We start from the raw sequence: 17,914 nt of genomic DNA on the forward strand, positions 1-17,914 counted from the left end.
GATGGGTGGACAGTATTTGATTTGATGTTTTATGATGCATGATGATACATTTCATTTTTGTGTGTTATATCAGGGTATGTGCAGGTGCTTAAAGGAACAGTTCATCCCAAAATGACACCTAAATTTAAACAAAGAGTGAGAATGTCAAATCTTGGCGTCTTGGGTATCATGTAAAATTCAACTTTCCCATTTGTATTTACCGCTGTATCAGTCAATCAATCAATGAAATATTGAACTTGTTGACTCAGTGCCATCGTTTGGCTTCAAAACACTTGAAGCAGCATGAGCTGTTTGGAGTAATAACCCACCATTTCCCGGACACTTTTGTTGTTTTGGAGAAGGAGACACGGAGTGCACTATTTAAAATTTTCATTTTTGGTTAACTGTTCCTTTAAAAAGTCTTGAAATATCTGAATTTACGGCATATGAAAGTATTAAAGGATAAGGCTGGTGTTTTTTAATGCATTTCTTACCGTCAACAAATCCTGTGAAAATAACAAAATCAGCAATGATTTTGTTTTGCCAACAAGTCTCGTCCATGTAGCCGGTGCCCAATGCAGCCATGTCCCAGCAGCCATAGAACTCCATTGTATTAAAAAAAACTGTTAAAAACACGTCAGAGAGCCATGCTGCTGCTCTGGCAGCATATTTCATCATTGCGATGCACTGGGCCAGCCTTTCCTCAAACAACTTAATAAGCCGGCCGTAAACACATTTTCCATCTCAGGAAAGTAGTTCCGTAGCACCGAAAATAGTCCCCGTCGTAATGAAGAATTTGTTCCCATTTGAATTTGATTTGGTAATAACTACAACAGCCTGACATGGTAACAGTTAGTGATTTTTAAAATTGAAACTATGTCTTTGTGAGCTGTATTTAAAGGTTTTTAGCTTACAATTGGAGCCAATGACTTCCAGGCTGAAGGATAAAAAGGGAACGTGGGAAGTCAGAAAGTAATGGGAGTAGAGTTAATGCATTGTTGATTTTGTTATTTTCATAGGATTTGTTGACTATAAGAAATGCATTCAAAAACACCAGCCGCATCCTTTAAATGTTTCAAAACAATTATTAGAGGTCTTGTTTTTTCATCATGCAGTGCCAGGTGTCTTTACACTGCATGTCCACTGTTATATTAATGCAGAACAGAGTTAGTAGTACAATCTGCATCCTATCTGCTTTATTAAACACAATTAGACTTCATGTTCCTTGGCAATTAATTTACTGGAGTCCTTTTCTTATTCTAAACATTCATTAGCTGTGTTCAGTCAGAAATAGGCTGTTGCTGTAGGTTTTTAAATTGCTTTTGAATTCCAGGCAGCATTAAAAAGGTATTAAAAAGTATTTTGGCTTGCTGAAATCTGCAGATACCTTGCATATGTTAAAGCATTAGTCGGGAGTAGAATGTTTAGTTTTTTTTGTTATATTATGTTCTTTTCACTCAGTTTCCTTCCTTCAGGGAACGGCAGGAATATTCATTAACATCTGTTATGCTATATTATAGTCCTCAGTTCACTGTTTATTTGCTTTTTATTGTCCCTTGGGGATAAATATTGAACTAAATAGAATTTTATGTTAATGCACTAGCTAGGAGTGGGAGTTGGAAAGAGGTTTCTATTCCAATGCCCATTCCGTATTTAGGTCATTTTCACTGTATAAAATGTGACATAATCATGATTTCATAATCATAATTTCCTCCTGTAGCAATGCGACCCAGAGAAGTTGATCACAGAGAGTAAATTCCTACAGCTGGAGTCTCTACAGGAGCTAATGAAGGTAAATATTTATGACTTAATTATCAGCATGAAAACATATTTGGAGTGTCCTGCCTTGTGTTGTTTTGTTGTGTTCACTAGATTTAGTGTTAACAGATAACACTAGTGTCATTTGAATTTTTTCCTATCACCATTAATGCCCATGAAAAGTCTAAACCCACAGTCAGAAGCTACTACTTACTATTGACTAACATAATCCATCATTTTAAACGTGTATCTTTTCCTAACATGACTTTTTATTGCCACGATCATTGTATCAAAAGTAGTTCCATTATGCCAGAATTGAATGTGAAGAGATCATTGCGCGTATTTGCCCTTTTCTCTGCTCCTAGTTTTGTTTTGCCTCTTCAGTAAGTGGTAAGTAATAGAAAAAGTGAAAATAGTCCTCATTAAACACAATAATTAGCTGTGTGATAAAGTTATGTTAGGAAAAACTGCAATACACATGTTGTTCATCATGATGGATTACGTTAGTCAAGGCAGCAGTATGTCTGTGAGTTGTTTTTAATGCATTTTTTTTAAAACAATGTAAGGCAAACCTGCGGTAGAACAGACAGTAGTAGCTTCTGACTGTGGCAAACACATGTATGTGCTTGATAGGTGCTTTGGATAAAATTGTCCACCAAATGGCATTCCTATAATGAGTCACAACAACTTTTGAGGCTGTGGTTGAAGAATTAGTTTTGTTTCCTCAGGCTCTGATATCGGTCACCCCTGACGAGGAGACCTACGATGAAGAGGACGCCGCCTTCTGCCTGGAGATGCTGCTCCGCATCGTTCTGGAGAACAGGTAGGGCGTAAACTGTTCTCCACACACTTGTCATCTACCTCCCTAACGTACCTAACGCCGTTTTTCTTTATCTCTACGTGTAGAGATCGCGTGTCGTGCGTGTGGCAGACGGTACGCGACCACCTTTGCCATCTGTGCGTCCACCCCAACGAGAGCTGCTTCCTGGTGGAGAGGGCTGTGGTCGGGCTCCTGCGGCTGGCCATCCGCCTGCTGCGGCGAGAGGACATCAGCTCGCAGGTGCGCTAAACACACACACTCACACACACACATCATGAGGGATTACTCATAAAATTCAGCGGAAGGGTTCGCATGACGTTACGGGCTTAGACCATCGACCAACGTCAGCAAACTCTCTAACCATGCGGTTAGAGAGACCGTGTCATCACTGAAAGGTCACAGTGTCCCAACAGCTGACGTCTGTCAATCAACAGCTGTGTGTCTTGTCAAAGTGTCCTTGTCACTTTGGATATGAGCCTCAGCTAACTACCTACAGTAAAATGGAGGGATGGGACAATATATCGGAATTCAATATATTTTGCAATACAAAAATGTGACAATACGTATCGTGCGGCAGAAAAATGCATCGCGATATTAGCAACATTTTATTCTGCTGTAGTAATCACAAAATTTCACAAGCTCTCCATCCAAATTATATCATTTGCACATTTTTAAATTGTTGTTTACATTCTGCTAAGTCGATGCCATCGCTAGAAAGATTTGTGTCTCAGAAATAAACAGAATTCTGCACAGTCAGACTTTGTTGTCACTGAACTTTTTGTTTCGTGGTTATATTGAATCATGAACCCCATATCGCGTATCAAAATTGTATCGTTAGATAAGCGTGTCGTCCCATCCTTAGTAAAATGTAAATGTTAGTTTCCAGCCCAGAAAGCTGGACAGAAAATTCAAGCCCACTTTAATTTGACAGCTAACAAACTTGCTGACCTTTTTAGGGAAGCTGCACATGTGCAGTACAATTGAATTGTAACTGGTAAACGTAGCTTGTTTACCTTCGCTTAACTATCCAGATTAGATAAGTGGCTCAGTTGGAGAGACCTAGTTCACAGAAGAATCCTGATATAATCAGTCATTTAGGTCAGGAGGCCGCTGAGACCGGGTCACTCCTGAAAAGAGATGCTTCATGTGATGAACCATAATAACCTATGGTATGATACAGTTCATAAACGGTGCAGTGAAAGATTGAGAACACTGATATTGCGCTCTTGGTGAATTTATAAAAAATGCAGAAATGTGCTTTCAAATCTCAGGAGAACAAGAAGAAGAAGAAACTCACTCACACTATTACAGGTCTCCCACACAGGAAATTGCACAAAACAAATTGCACAAAAAAGCAACAGAAAAATATTGTTGTTCTGCACATTTTCTGTGGTTTTAGACTCCCATCACCTCACACATTCTGCTATCTGTTGCTGTGAAGATGATGCGGCAGTGATATGGCAGAGTTAGAATGGGCAGGATGACTATCAGTGTAAATCATACTGGACACCAACCAAAATCTTCAATCAATCAGTCAAACTTCAAATATAGCACCTTTCATGCAAGATTGCAATACAAAGTGCTTAACAAGATAAGAAGATCAGTAAAGAGATACGACAAAAGAAGGAAAATCGGAATGATAATAATAATGATAGAATAAAAGGAGTAAAAAGTCATGCATGAAATTGGGAGCATGGTGAAACGAAAACTGACAGACCAATGCAGCACAGTAAAGCTGTAAAGTAAACCTCCATCGCTGGTGTCAAATCAAAGACAGTAACTGGTGGGAGATGTGTCCCGATAAGGCGGACAGTTTAACGGTTGCATGTGCTGACCTGACCTCATAGGAGGAGGGTGACCTACATTTAGACCCCATGATCTAATGCTGAAAAATCAGCGGAACATTTCAACATTGTTTTGCCCCGTGCCCCGTTGAGTAGCATGCACGTAACAACAGCTTGAGGTCTTAATGTGACAGAAAATCAGGTCAGAACGCAGCCACATGCCTTTATATAATGACTGGTCATGATGAAAGCCTTATGCTGTTTTTATGGCACATTTAGGTGAGCATCTACCTTCTCCACGTTACTATACATTTTCTTACAGCACTTGTCTACATGCTTAGTCACTTTCTGTGCATAGACCGGTTCATGTAAATACAATGCACATCTTGCACATCATGTATATAAACTTTCACATTCTTTCTCATTTGTATGCCTTACATATATCTCAGGTAGCTTTTATAGTTTTCATATTGCATAGATCTCATTTTTGGGTGTATTTGTTCTGTTTATTTGTGTATAATGCTTTAATTCATATGTTTTCATACATTCACATTTCTACTGACGTGTTGAAATTGTCAGTTGCGTTATGTTTAATAACCTCCATTTGCTATATTCTTATTTATATTCTAGTTTCATCTTATCTTATTACATTACTGCAATTGTATTGTAATCAACAGATTGTATTTTGTTGATTTTGTTCATATTGGGAGTTGTCACACACACACAAGTAACTGTCTGTGAAAAGTCAGTTTTCCGTGTGAATCTATCAGAGTTCCGGTCCTGGAATTCCTGGAATATTATAGAATTAATAGTTGTATTCCAGGAAGGGCAAATCAGGGGATTTGATAAATTCTCTGGGGAAGTCAGGAAATATCAGCTAATTTTACAAATGGGTCACTTTACAGGAATACAGCAGTATGTATTATCCGGCTTGTTTTGCGCAGTCATTGTATTAGATGGTTTTCAGCCCAACTGGAGTGGAAATCGGACTGAAAAACAGCATGAACAAACCAGGAAGGAAGAACATTTTTGGTCATGATCTAAAGCAAGAATGCATCTCCCCCTACCCCACCCCTACCCCTACACCCACAGGTGCTCCTCTCCCTGCGCCTCCTGCTGATGATGAAGCCGCACGTCCTGTCCCGGGTGAGCCGGGAAGTGGCCTACGGCCTTCACGAGCTGCTGAAGACCAACGCGGCCAACATCCACTGCACCGACGACTGGTACACCCTCTTCTCCCTGCTGGAGTGCATCGGAGCCGGGGTGAAGCCTCCCGCCTCCTTCCAGCTCGCCTCCGCCAACACCGACAACGACACGGGTACGACTGTCCTCGCAGCATCATGCCAGCCTCTATCTCAAGCCAGTAGTATTGTTAGTGTTACTTTTATTTAAATTTGGAAGGAAAGGAAAATGAGATTTGTCTGCTTGTCTGTCCTCAGGTGCCCAGTCAGATAGCGAGCTGCCATCCCACCATCCCAGCGACGTGAGTTCAGACCGGGGCTACACGTCCGACTCGGGGGTCTACACTGAGCACGGCAAGTCCAGGATGCCTCGGTCCACAACCGACGTGGACGTAGCAAGCAGCGGATGGCTGGTGGTCAGTACACACACTCTCACACACTCACACGTATACATATAGCGTAGGCCTGAATGATGAGCTGCGACGCACATGTACATGCGCACGCGCGCCGTGGTGAAACATCAGTAATCAGATTTGCCAATGAATAAAACAGACAAATGAAGTGAGGGTGAAATAGGTTAAGGCCTGTTTTCTAAATGTATTTTTTAAGAATGGGATTTAAAAGATGACACTGACTTTACCAGCCTAAGTTTCTCAGGCGTTCCAAAATAGGGGCCTCATCATCAATACCTCATTTCCACAAGTGGATCAAAGCCTCGCACATATTCCTATTCACTTTTTTTGTCCTCCCCTAGGTTGGTAAAGATGACCTGGAGACCAGTAAGACCCCACCAGTGAGCTCCAAGGCTCCCCTGAATCACCCGCTGGTCAACCAGTACAGCCTGACGCTGGGCCAGGACCTGGGCCAGCACGACACCAAGTCCCTCATCAAGTGTGTGGAAACGCTGTCCTTCATCGTCCGCGACGCCGCCCACGTCACGCCCGACAACTTTGAGCTGTGCGTCAAGGCTATCCGAGTCTTCGTGGAGGCCAGCCTCAACGGAGGTGAGACTGACTTCATCATAATAATAATAATAATAATAATGATGATCACCTGCCATTTCCCATTACTGTAACTACTCTACTTCTTGAAGCCAATACACAGTTGTATAGCAGGATAAATGAAACCATACTTTAATGATGACTTATCTAGCTCAAGGGCTTCCCAGCATCATGTGGGAGTTCATCACCTCCAACCCCTCTCTGTCTTGCTGCTACTCTCCACCTCCGTTTCTGCCCCCCCCCCCTGTGTCTACCTTATTCTCCCACCCTACACTCCTCTGTCTCCTGTCTCTCCACCTCCACCTTTCCTCCTCCTCGCCATCTGTCCCCGAACTCTCTTCTTCCCCCCTCTTTCCATTCGTCCCGCCTCGTTCCGTTTCTGATCTACAGTAAGACGGCGGATTAAGCTCGGGAAATGGCAGGCGGTGCACTTTGACTTTGGCATGGCTGATGGGCCTATTCATTTTCTCTCCCCAGCGCTCCAGGCCATTGGATACGCGCTGTCAACACAGCTTTACACAGACGAACAAAAACGATGGGTCGATCAAAGCGGCAGGCTAAGGCACGGCGCTAATCTGTATGAGACACTAATAGAAAGTGCAAAACCCGCTATTACCGTTTTGAGCCTTTGTGGCCTGCGTTCACATCCTTTTGTTAAAGGCGGTTTCAAGATAAATGGGAATTCTTGAAAAAGTGCCACAGCGCGGCGGTTGTTTTGAGGAGTGTTCGTTCAAACGTCGGGCCAACCTTGGGTGTAATCACTTCATGACAATCTCTATTGGCATGATGATGGACTACACCACGTACACAGGGGCGTGGGCCCGGGCTGCATGCCAGCAAAAATGGGGTGTACCAAATATGCACTGGTGTGAATGTGTCTTCTGCAATCCTTCATAGTCAATGTAAAAATGAAGCCTAATTTCTACTTTTTATATGCTTGCTGCATTTCTACTCCACCCCCAAGGAGAATTTGGGGGGAAATCCTGCAGTGTTAACAGAGCATAGATGCAGGGTGGGTGGAGCCCCGCAATGGTTACCAATGTGTGCAAAACCGCTGTAGGATAGCGTCACCATCTAGGCCATAGTGGCTAATAGTGTAGAACAGGTCTTTTTTTAAAATGTTTATTTATCCAGGGAAAGTCGATTTTTTTCAGCCAGAATTCTGAGTTTAAAGTCAGAACTCAAATACATTTTTCACTAATCCTCTTCCCTACTATGCCTACAATCCCCTGTTTGTTTCATGCAAAACTTGGTTGTACAAGTTTTTTTCTATCCATCCGGCCACTCAGGCTACCGCAACCACGACAAGAAGAAGAGCCACAAGTACGACTCCAAGTCGCGGGCGCGGAGGAAGGCCGGCGGCCGGGAGAAGGAGGGCGGAGGCGGCGCGAGGCGCGGCGGCGGCGGCCGGGCATCCAGCCAGCGGCCATCGCGCTCGCACAGCGACGACGAGGAGGACGAGGGCGTCCCGGCCAGCTACCACACGGTGTCATTACAGGTTAGTCAGGACGTAAGTACAGCAGCCCTCTTTACCCTTTATACCTTTTATTACTCTGAGCCCGGCTCTCCCAAAAGCATCTCGGGCTGTTTTCCCCCCGCAAATGTTTCTGAGCGGGGCTGAAAGGCCTCTGAAAAAGCATTTTGAGACACACTAAAAGACTTCATGTAAACCAATACATATGTAATTCCCACCCTGTCTATTCAGCGGTAGGGGAAGCAGTGCTTTAGTTTAAGGTGATTTTAGCACTAAGATGCTTTTGGGAAAATAGGCTTTAGCTCCCAAGGCGACATTTAGGAGGAGTGCAATGTGAAAACCTGACTGTTTATGTATTCAAGCTCTCCTGCACATCTGTCATGCAGAGCAAAGATGGCATGCAGCATATGACATAGACATAATGTTTCTCTGATCAGGACATTGCACCCCTCCTAATCGCCTCCCATTTGTCCTGTGCTCCTGGTGAGGTGCATTTAAGGTTAAACTGTGTTGGGGCGGTGACATGACAGCACTATCTTTTTTCTCTCTTTCTACACACACACACAGACAAAGCTTTGCACACTTGTTATTGTGTGTGTTGTGCGGTTGAGAGAATCACCATTAGCGATTTCATATTCCTGCTTCTGGTCGCACCGTCTCATTTCCCGGCGTTACCATGGCTACAGCGTCTTATTTCCCGACTTCACGACGAGCAAGAGCTTTTCATCACTCATTTCAAATGAATCTTAAAATTAATCTGATGGGATTTACTCCTTATGGTTAACTAACACGGAATCAAAGGCTCTTTTTAAGATCTCATTACCTATTTTAAAGAGGGCTGTTTTCTAGTAATACACTTAAAGCCTTGTATTAAGTGTATTAAGTGTAAAGTTACAGGTTTATTTGTTCACAGTCCACCAGCTGCAAAATTTAATGTCAGTTATTTAATCCCCCGTCAACTTGAATGTATTAAATTGTTGTATGACACCGATATACCACAATATTGTTGCTTGTATGAAATTACTTTATTTACAAACTCATAATCCACTTATTTATTGACTCCAGTATTGAAGTGGCTTCAGTTCAGTCTCATTGTCCAACATTTGGCAAGTCTTCTAGATATGAAGCAGTGTTAACACTAGTGTGGTTTTCTCTGCCGGTGCAGCTGTTAGACCTGATGCACACACTACACACTCGGGCCGCCAGCATCTACAGCTCCTGGGCAGAGGAGCAGCGCCACCTTGAGGCCGCAGGCAGGAAGATTGAGGCGGACTCCCAGACCTTATGGACCAGCTGCTGGTGCCCGCTGCTGCAAGGTTGGGCTTCCTCACAATATACATAACTTACAGTTGCCGTGTATATAGAATTACACTACTTTCAAAGTGTGTAAAAGTGTATTGTCAGGGAAAAATGTATGAACGTGAGGTATCCAGTTATTTTATTATATGTTAACCCTCCTGTTATGTTTGGGGTCAATTTGACCCCATTCAACATTTAACGTCTCTAAAATCATGATTAACAGTATTTTTCCAGCTTGATACTTCATGACTTTTTCTAATTTCATGGGGAAAACTGGTAAACATAAAATTTAACGTGATACATTTTCAAGGTCCTGTATACACTTTGTATACAACAGTAGCCTTATAAAACCACAGAAAATCTCAAAGCTTTACACATATTTTCTTTGTTTTTACTGATACTGAGGGAACTTTCCCATGCAATTTTTGGATCTTTCAAAAATGTTCCCATGCTTTAGGGCCATAACATAAGATGTGCAGTTTTATCAAGTTTTTATAGATTTTTATCATTCAAAATGGAAGTTACTTATTCTTACAAAAGAGAACATTGACCTTTCCCACGCCTTTCTACCTGGTACCTCGGGTGATACTTCAGACACTTACTCGTCTAATTTTGACAGGGATGACGCATCTTTCCACTGTGTTCCAGCATTTTTTTAAAAATCATAGTAATTGGCTGTAATTAAAGGTCAAAATTTAAAGGCCCCCCAACTCCGACACCCTAAGTCCAGCTGGCACTCATCCAGCTATCCTTAACAATTACAATGATTGGCCTAATGAGGGTGTTAGAATTAAAGGTCAACATTTTAAACTCAAATAGGATATCTCAGACACTTGGAGGGATGATGCATCTTGGCACTTTGTTCTGGCTTTTAAAAACATACACTGATTGGCCTGATGGAGACGCTAAAGTTAAAGGTCAAATTTTGGAAGGCCCTAACTGCTACACCACCAGTCCGACATGTTTACTGTTGCCTTGTTTAAAAATGTTGCTTCTTGGTATTGCTCTAACCTGTAGGGATGCATTTAGGGAAAAAAAACTCTTAGCTTCAGCATCCAAGTCACTTATGAGCTTATCCCAGATTGAATGGCAGGCCGTCAGTCAGCTGAATCTTCCTCTGTGGCTCATGTCGTTCTGTTCCGTTGCCCCCTCAAGGCATCGCTTGGCTGTGCTGCGACGCCAGGCGGCAGGTCCGCATGCAGGCCCTCACCTACCTCCAGAGGGCGCTGCTGGTCCACGATCTGCAGACACTAGACGCCACCGAGTGGGAGTCCTGCTTCAACAAGGTAAGGGGGGGGGGGGGACAAGTTACATCTTTGGCATTGATTTCCTTCTCTTTCACTCAGTGTCAAAGCTTGTATCTGCTGACGTTTTTCATCCTGGTCTGTACGGGTATCTGCAGGTCCTTAAAATGTTTAGAAAAGCCCTAAATTGTTGAAATTCAAGGCCTTAAAAGCCTTAAAATGTCCTTGTAAAATAGTAATTAGACGTCATTTTGATGCAGCTGTAAAATTAGACCGTGGTATTGACAGATTCTTCACATTCAGTGACAATTAGTTGAGTTGGAAAGTGAGGCAAATTAAATAAGACAAATGCCATGAATTGTGTAGTTTCCCCAAAAAATGTGAATGGCATTACTGCGCTTTCCAGATGGTCACAGTAAGTTTGACCCACATGCCTGTCCATTCTTAGATGAATGCAGAACAGGGTTAATACAATATACCAAACATGTTGGACATCATGTCCCTAAACATTTAATTTCCTGGTGTCCTTATGTCTTATTCTGCCCATTTATAGTTTCAGAACATTCATTAGCTGTGTTCAATTGAAAATAGTTTTGACAGAGTTTTGTTTCTTTATTATGGCTGTCAAATTGGTCTAAAATTTAATTCTGACTATGTTGCATTCCCAGGATGCAACAAAGTCGAAAGCAGCCCAATGTGCTTGAGGATGTAATTGACTTTCAACTGTAACTGGTTTCATTTATGCTAGATTGATGATACAGTATGTAATAGTGGTGAAGTTGAAGTATTTAGTCTTCTTTTATTTGGAACATTCACCAAACTTTATGATGAAATAGAAACCGAAGATAAGATTATAAAATGACTGCAAAACAAATAAAATCATTTTTAACAAGTTCTTTGTGAGTGTCGGGCAGTTTTACACATCTCCGATAACAAAAAAGTTACTGTTTTAACGCTCAACCGCAGTAGAAACCGTATTGCTAAACCACCACCATTATGTAATAATGAATTCACAGTGTAGATCTATTATGTTGATCTGTGTGTGTGTTTGTGTTCCCAGGTGCTTTTCCCCCTGCTGACTAAACTGCTCGACAACATCAGTCCAGCAGACGTGGGCGGCATGGAGGAGACCAGGATGAGAGCCTGCACCCTGCTGTCAAAGGTCTGAAACGCTGCTAGCTCACACACAACGCAGTGCTCAGTAACAGCAGCCTGCACACACACACTTCATGTATATTAAAGTTATAATCCACAACATTCTCATAAAATCAAATGTCCATTTTGCTACTATCACCGATTAATATAACACACCAGTGATTGAACCTATAGCCAGTTCATGAAAGTTTTCCATTTCTTTTCCATTCCTCCAGGTGTTCTTGCAGCACCTTTCCCCTCTGCTGTCCCTGCCTACCTTTGCCGCACTGTGGCTCACCATTCTGGATTTCATGGACAAGTACATGCACGCTGGCTCCAGCGACCTCCTGGTGAGGACACACAGTGATTGAACAGGAAGTGTTTACCTGAAATGCCTATGAAATGAGATATCTGTAACAGGGTGACACCTAACCCATATATCAGGCTGATATTGGCCTTTTATTCAAACTTGGATATAGGGATGGGAGGATATAAGATTTTATCTTTTATCGCGATAAAAACACTCAAGATAATTTTATCTTGATGAATTTCCATTATCGGGATGATCGTGAATATCCTCACATGAGCGTGAATATCCTCACGAGTGACTTGAAAAAGCTGTCTAGCTCACTAACGTACAGTCCTACTGATTTCCTGATTTATTTTGAATTGCCATTTGCCACAAGGGGGAGCCCGCATCTTTCCAGTCAATCGTCACCATGGCTGAAGGCTCGGCTTGCCCATTGTATCCCTCACAAAAAAAAGATAAATCGGAGGTGTGGAAATACTATGGATTCAAAACTAAGGAACGACAGAGAGATGAGGTGCCCACCTGCAGAACCTGCCGGAGGGAGGTGTCTGCCCTGGGGACCAATACATGTTGACGTTTATCTAAATGTTCGTTACGTTATGATACTGTGTGTTGTGAACGTTAGTTAACGTTTTGGTCACCAGTGAATTTGTGAAGACGAAGCAAATTGCGTCATCTTTTACCTCTGGTTGGACGTAACGTTATAACGTTAGCACTGTGCGGTGCGGCGGTCCCTCTCTTCCTATCCGATGCCTGGCCAGCTCACAAAAGATAAATCACTTAACGCCGGGTTTACACCATTTTATTTTACAGAAAATCCACCTTCTCATTTGATGTAGCCTATTAAAAGAAGTAGAAAGTGAAAGTGTTCATTCAGTTGCATGTACAATTAACATCGCTGTGCATGTATTTATCAACCACAACAACAACTAATGTAAGTTTGATAATTTAATAGGTTGTATGCATGTAGAAATGACCATCTACAGCATTTCCATTGCTGCAAGTCCGTTCCGCTGCGCTCCGCAGTAACGTTACATTTTCACCGCAAATATTCAGATAGGACTGTATGCAAATGTTATCCAATCCAGTCAGTTAAGTTACCAAATCATTTTCAACGTTCTTCTGAGTGATAGAATTCGTTAGAATGGGCTCAGTGAAAAAAAAACATACAAAACAGCACATACAAAACTTCCAGTATGTTTTAGTGCCATTTTAAGAATTTTAAGCATATTTTGATGATTATTGGAATAATATTGTGAATCGCAATTATTTTGGCCAGGATAATCGTGACATGAAATTTTCATATCGTCCCATGCCTACTTGGATATATGGTCCAGTGAGTGTCGTCCACCTCTGATATGATGATTGGAAATACAATCAGTTGTAATTGTTGATTATTGTCGAGACAGTGATAATGAAAACCAGAAATCCACCACAGTATATCGATTGCCTTTCAGCGTTGGCACACAAATAAAATGGCAAATAAAGGAACGTTTGCCAAGATTTCAAAGCAGGAGACCGTTATTGATTCACAGCTGATTCAATCTCTCTTGGCGATATCGCGCCTTTCCATTTTGTCTGTGTGTTTGCAGCTGGAAGCGATCCCCGAGTCTCTGAAGAACATGCTGCTGGTGATGGACACGGCGGGGATCTTCCACAGCGCCGACTCCAGGACGGGATACTCCGACCTGTGGGAAATCACCTGGGAGCGAATCGTCTGCTTCCTGCCTCACCTGAGGGAGGAGCTCTTCAAACAGACTGTCATACCAGGTACACAGCAGCCATGCATGGATAGAGGAAACTGAACGTGAAAACATCTAGTTTAAGTCATTTGAAATGTGGCATGTGTAGCATCTTTAAACATCAATATATATACTTGTCAATTTAGGTGTGATACCTTGGTATAAATACCGTAAACCAGAGGTGGGGACTCGAGTCACATGACTCACATGACTCCCAGTTTTAATTGCTTGAGACTGGATTTGATGCATGAAGAGAAGACTTGAGACTTGACTTGACTTGACTTGGGTTCTGGTGACTTGGGACTTGACTTTGACTTGTACTTTGATGACTTGAAAAGGTTTCTAAAGTCTTGACAAAAGATCTTGTGTTTGTGTAAATGACTTAGATTGAAAGTGATGAGATTTGTTCCAGCAGACGACTGAATTTAAATTCTGTTTTCTGAATTTGTATGGAATGATTGAATTTATTGAAGTTGAAATTGATTATAGAAATCAAACTCATGATTCTCTTATTAAGTTTTTAAAACCATATTGCATTGAAAAGTCCTAGATATTTACTTTTCTTTAAGATATTAATTGATACTGGACTCTTGATTTGTTCTGACTTGACTTGCTGTTCTACATTTAGACTTGACATTAATGACATGGACTTAACTTGGACTTGACTTGGTAATCTACATTTAGACTTGAGACTTGACTTGAGCCTCAAGACTTGAGACTGGCTTGGGACTCGAGCAAAGTTGACTCGGTCACTCCTCTGCCGTAAACACATGAAACCATGGTGGAGACGATTGGTAGCCTCTATCTCACTCTAGTGGTATTGTTAGTTCTAGTGTTACTCAAAATTAAGACCACATTTCCCATAAGCCCCGTTGTTTCCTGCCCCCCTCCCCCTCCCTGAAGACAATAAACATGTCAGAAGTGATTTCTTTCCCATCTGCCTTTCCCTCTACCTAATAAACAACTCTATACTTGTATCAGTTCTGAAAAATGATCAGTGCGTCTCTACATTGGCAGAACATAACGCCAAAACTTTAAACCCCAATCCACTTTCACATCACATAGCCAGACAAAAGGAAAGATGTAGATCATTGGAATCTGTTTGCAACTTTCTGTTTTTCCCTATCTGTGTAATAATTGTCAGGAACATGAACAAAAGCCACGAATCTGTACACTGGAGTATTGCCAGTTTATTAACTTTCACATAAACAAGATAATTGGTGGGCAATTTTTGTTAAACGATAATGTGTGACAGGAGAGATGGGATTGAGAGGAGATTAAATATAACAAAAGCCCTGTCCAGATGGAATTTGTATTGCAGGGGCTTGGTAGCGTTATTTAGTACATTTGTATTTCAGTGATTTTTAATGAGCGATCCGGACGGCATATATGTTCATGCGTCTCATCTGCAGAGCCAGCAGAGCCTGTCCAACCGCCGGCGCCCCCCGCAGGCCGGTCTCCCTCCCCTCAGGTCTCTCCGCCCCCTGGCCAGGCCCCCTCCCCGGTCCCGGTACCAGTCCCAGTCGCCCCCACAGAGCCAAAGACCCCCAGCAGGCCAGCGTCGCCTCAGGAGCCACCGCCACCCAGTGCCAACGGTAACCACACTAAACATATCCAGTCCAAGAGAAAATGACATAATTTATATGTAATCTGTTATCAAGCAGTATTACACTGAGCTAGAATTTAAAAAGTCTGAATTCAGTCGTTTTTTATTGTATTCAGTGGCAGTAATGGGCTTCCATAGATAGCTGATATTTTGTTCCAATATCTAATATCTGTAAATTTGACCATTTTCATGCAAAAAAATGTAAAGGATTCAGTGTTTTGCCCTGAAATTTAATTTGTTTTAAACTCTCCATTGAAATCTAATCAAATACATCATATCAGAGATGGATGACACTGACTGGACAATGTGATTTTTAATAAAAGGACAATACTGTCTCAGAATATCACTCTAACCCTAATTACTTAACTACCATGTCTGACTATAACATTCATTTGTAGACTGGGCATTGAGTTGCTTTTAAACATCTCTGGTTCTCTTCTGTGTGTTTTCCAGGAACGGACCGCTCGTCCCCGGTCCCGCCGTCGCCTCCCCCCGCGCCGCTCCCGGCGAAGACGTCCCCGCCCCCGGCGCCCTCGCCCCTGAGCCAGTCCCCCCTCATCCTGCAGCCGCTCGCCTCCCCGCTCCAGGTGGGCGTGCCCCCCATGTCCCTGCCCATCATCCTGAACCCCGCGCTCATCGAGGCCACCTCCCCTGTGCCGCTGCTGCCCGGGCCCCGACCCACCAGCCCGTCTGACGAGGTCAAGTGAGAGTCTATCCTTGTCTGTCGTCTTTCCAACAACGACGCCGTCTCTTCTGTCCCCGTCGACCGCCCCCTCCCCTAATAGTATCTCTGGCACAGATAGAACAACCTGCCGAACAGCTGGACCCGACACACTTTAGCTTTGCCTCGATCTCCTCCTAACAACTTCACTACGTTGACTCCCAGCCCTGCTAGTTACCGATTTGTTGGAATGACTGGATATTTATTCTAATGTGAGTAAGATGTGCGACAAAGTGAAAGGCACCAAGCCAACGAGTCCATGAGGAAACTTGGGAACGACAGCGCTACAATACACTTAGTCAAAAAGAAAGACTTAACCTCAATTACACTGCATTTTTATTAAAAATTCACCCTAAAACAATTTAACACTGTTAAAAATAACAGCTTTTGGTGATGTACCTTGCATTTCTGGGTGTATTTTGTTGTTTGGTGGTGTATTTTTCCTGTGGCCAAAGTTTGATAGCAGAAAATTTTCATCAGTTTAAAATATCAACGGTAAACGTCCGGTTTTGGTGTCAGTCCCTCAGAATCAAAGAGACGTTCAACAATCATACAGCGAGAAATCCATCGTAGAAGAGGAGAGAGACCAATTTCTCCACCGACAGTAGCCTCAATAGACCAGAATGCAATGCAGCCACAAGACATGTTGCGTTTTGAGTAAGGGGTGAACGTCATTCTGGGAAACGCATTAAAAGTAGAAGTAGCCAAGGCAGGTTGAGGGGAAAAAAGCAAATTACAACACTTCATCACAAAATAACTGCTGGAATGCATTGAACGTCACAAATTAATGAAATATAACGGTGTAAAAATGTCCAGCGGTGGATTTAATAATAAGTTGTATGGAGCAACGTCAGTCCCATGTTTTGTCATAGAGTCGTTGGAAGTCGTTTTGTAGTTTTTGGCTCAGCACCCAACCAAAAAAAAAGTCACCTGCAGGGCCGCAGCGTTTCTGTTTCGGTTCTCACCCTTCCCGTCGGTTTGAACTCGAAGACAAGGTCGACCTCATCGCTATGCTAGTATGCCTGTGCTTCATATTAACCTAGAGATTTTCTGGCAGGGACGTTAAAGATCCTCACGAGTAACTCGTTTGGTTTGGTTTTTTTAGGTACTGCATGTTGTCGATTGAACAGGATGTACAGAGCTTTTCTTCTAGTCAGATGTTATCGGGGGTTAGGGCGCCGTGTCTTAACGAACTTGTTCTATCATTCGCTGTTATCGCACCGTCGAGGGGATTAGCGGATTTAAAACTGTACAGCAAAACAGGATAAACTGGCCCACATTGTTTTTTGTTTTTTTTTACTTTTTAAATTAATGCCTCTAAATGACCTTATTTGCCCAAGAGAACAAAAAACAAATTATGATCTAGGAACTACACGGTGCCAGACCCCCCCGGTCTGTTTGACGGTCACGTCTGGCCCCACCGCCCAACCCAACGCAACGCAAAATCAAGAGGGATGTGCACGTTAAGCCTTGTTCAGATGGATCGGAGATGATGTCGCATCTAGAACATTCCAAAATGTACATATTCGGGTCTGCAACTGCGGTCGGTCCGCTGTACGGAGGAAGCTTTGGATTCAAAATAGTGACTTTTATGGTATATGGTATGGTTTAACAATGAGATTATTTAAAGAGTACAGTATTGACTTCATTTTGTCACGTCTATCAGGGTGTGTTGTCGTCTCGTTTGCGTCTCGGCGCGTCCGTCATCGTACAGATCATGGATACCTAGGGCCGGAGGAGCTGTGTCACTAGAGGCGTTTTTTAGGACTGGATCATTTTGTCATATCAGAACTAAATCTATCCACGTCAATGAATGCGTTCTTGCATGCCGAAGAGATGTACTGTAATATATTTGATAGCA

General features: G+C 42.6%; 1 protein-coding gene across 1 annotated transcript in view; it reads left to right on the top strand.

Annotated features, from left to right (window-relative positions):
• gbf1 (golgi brefeldin A resistant guanine nucleotide exchange factor 1) overlaps nt 1-16,438 on the top strand; it is an 82,647-nt gene extending 66,209 nt beyond the window's left edge. Inside the window, exons 28-41 of the mRNA XM_071901906.2 lie at nt 1,700-1,771; nt 2,466-2,560; nt 2,644-2,797; nt 5,434-5,659; nt 5,781-5,938; nt 6,277-6,526; nt 7,813-8,033; nt 9,163-9,313; nt 10,452-10,582; nt 11,601-11,702; nt 11,911-12,024; nt 13,577-13,754; nt 15,139-15,321; nt 15,786-16,438. Coding sequence (XP_071758007.2) covers nt 1,700-1,771; nt 2,466-2,560; nt 2,644-2,797; nt 5,434-5,659; nt 5,781-5,938; nt 6,277-6,526; nt 7,813-8,033; nt 9,163-9,313; nt 10,452-10,582; nt 11,601-11,702; nt 11,911-12,024; nt 13,577-13,754; nt 15,139-15,321; nt 15,786-16,039 — 2,289 coding nt within the window. The 3' untranslated portion in view covers nt 16,040-16,438. The remainder of the gene's footprint in view (nt 1-1,699; nt 1,772-2,465; nt 2,561-2,643; nt 2,798-5,433; nt 5,660-5,780; nt 5,939-6,276; nt 6,527-7,812; nt 8,034-9,162; nt 9,314-10,451; nt 10,583-11,600; nt 11,703-11,910; nt 12,025-13,576; nt 13,755-15,138; nt 15,322-15,785) is intronic.
• Nucleotides 16,439-17,914: the final 1,476 nt, after the last annotated feature.

Source organism: Centroberyx gerrardi, chromosome 15 (assembly GCF_048128805.1).
Source record: "Centroberyx gerrardi isolate f3 chromosome 15, fCenGer3.hap1.cur.20231027, whole genome shotgun sequence".
Classification (NCBI taxonomy): domain Eukaryota; kingdom Metazoa; phylum Chordata; class Actinopteri; order Beryciformes; family Berycidae; genus Centroberyx; species Centroberyx gerrardi.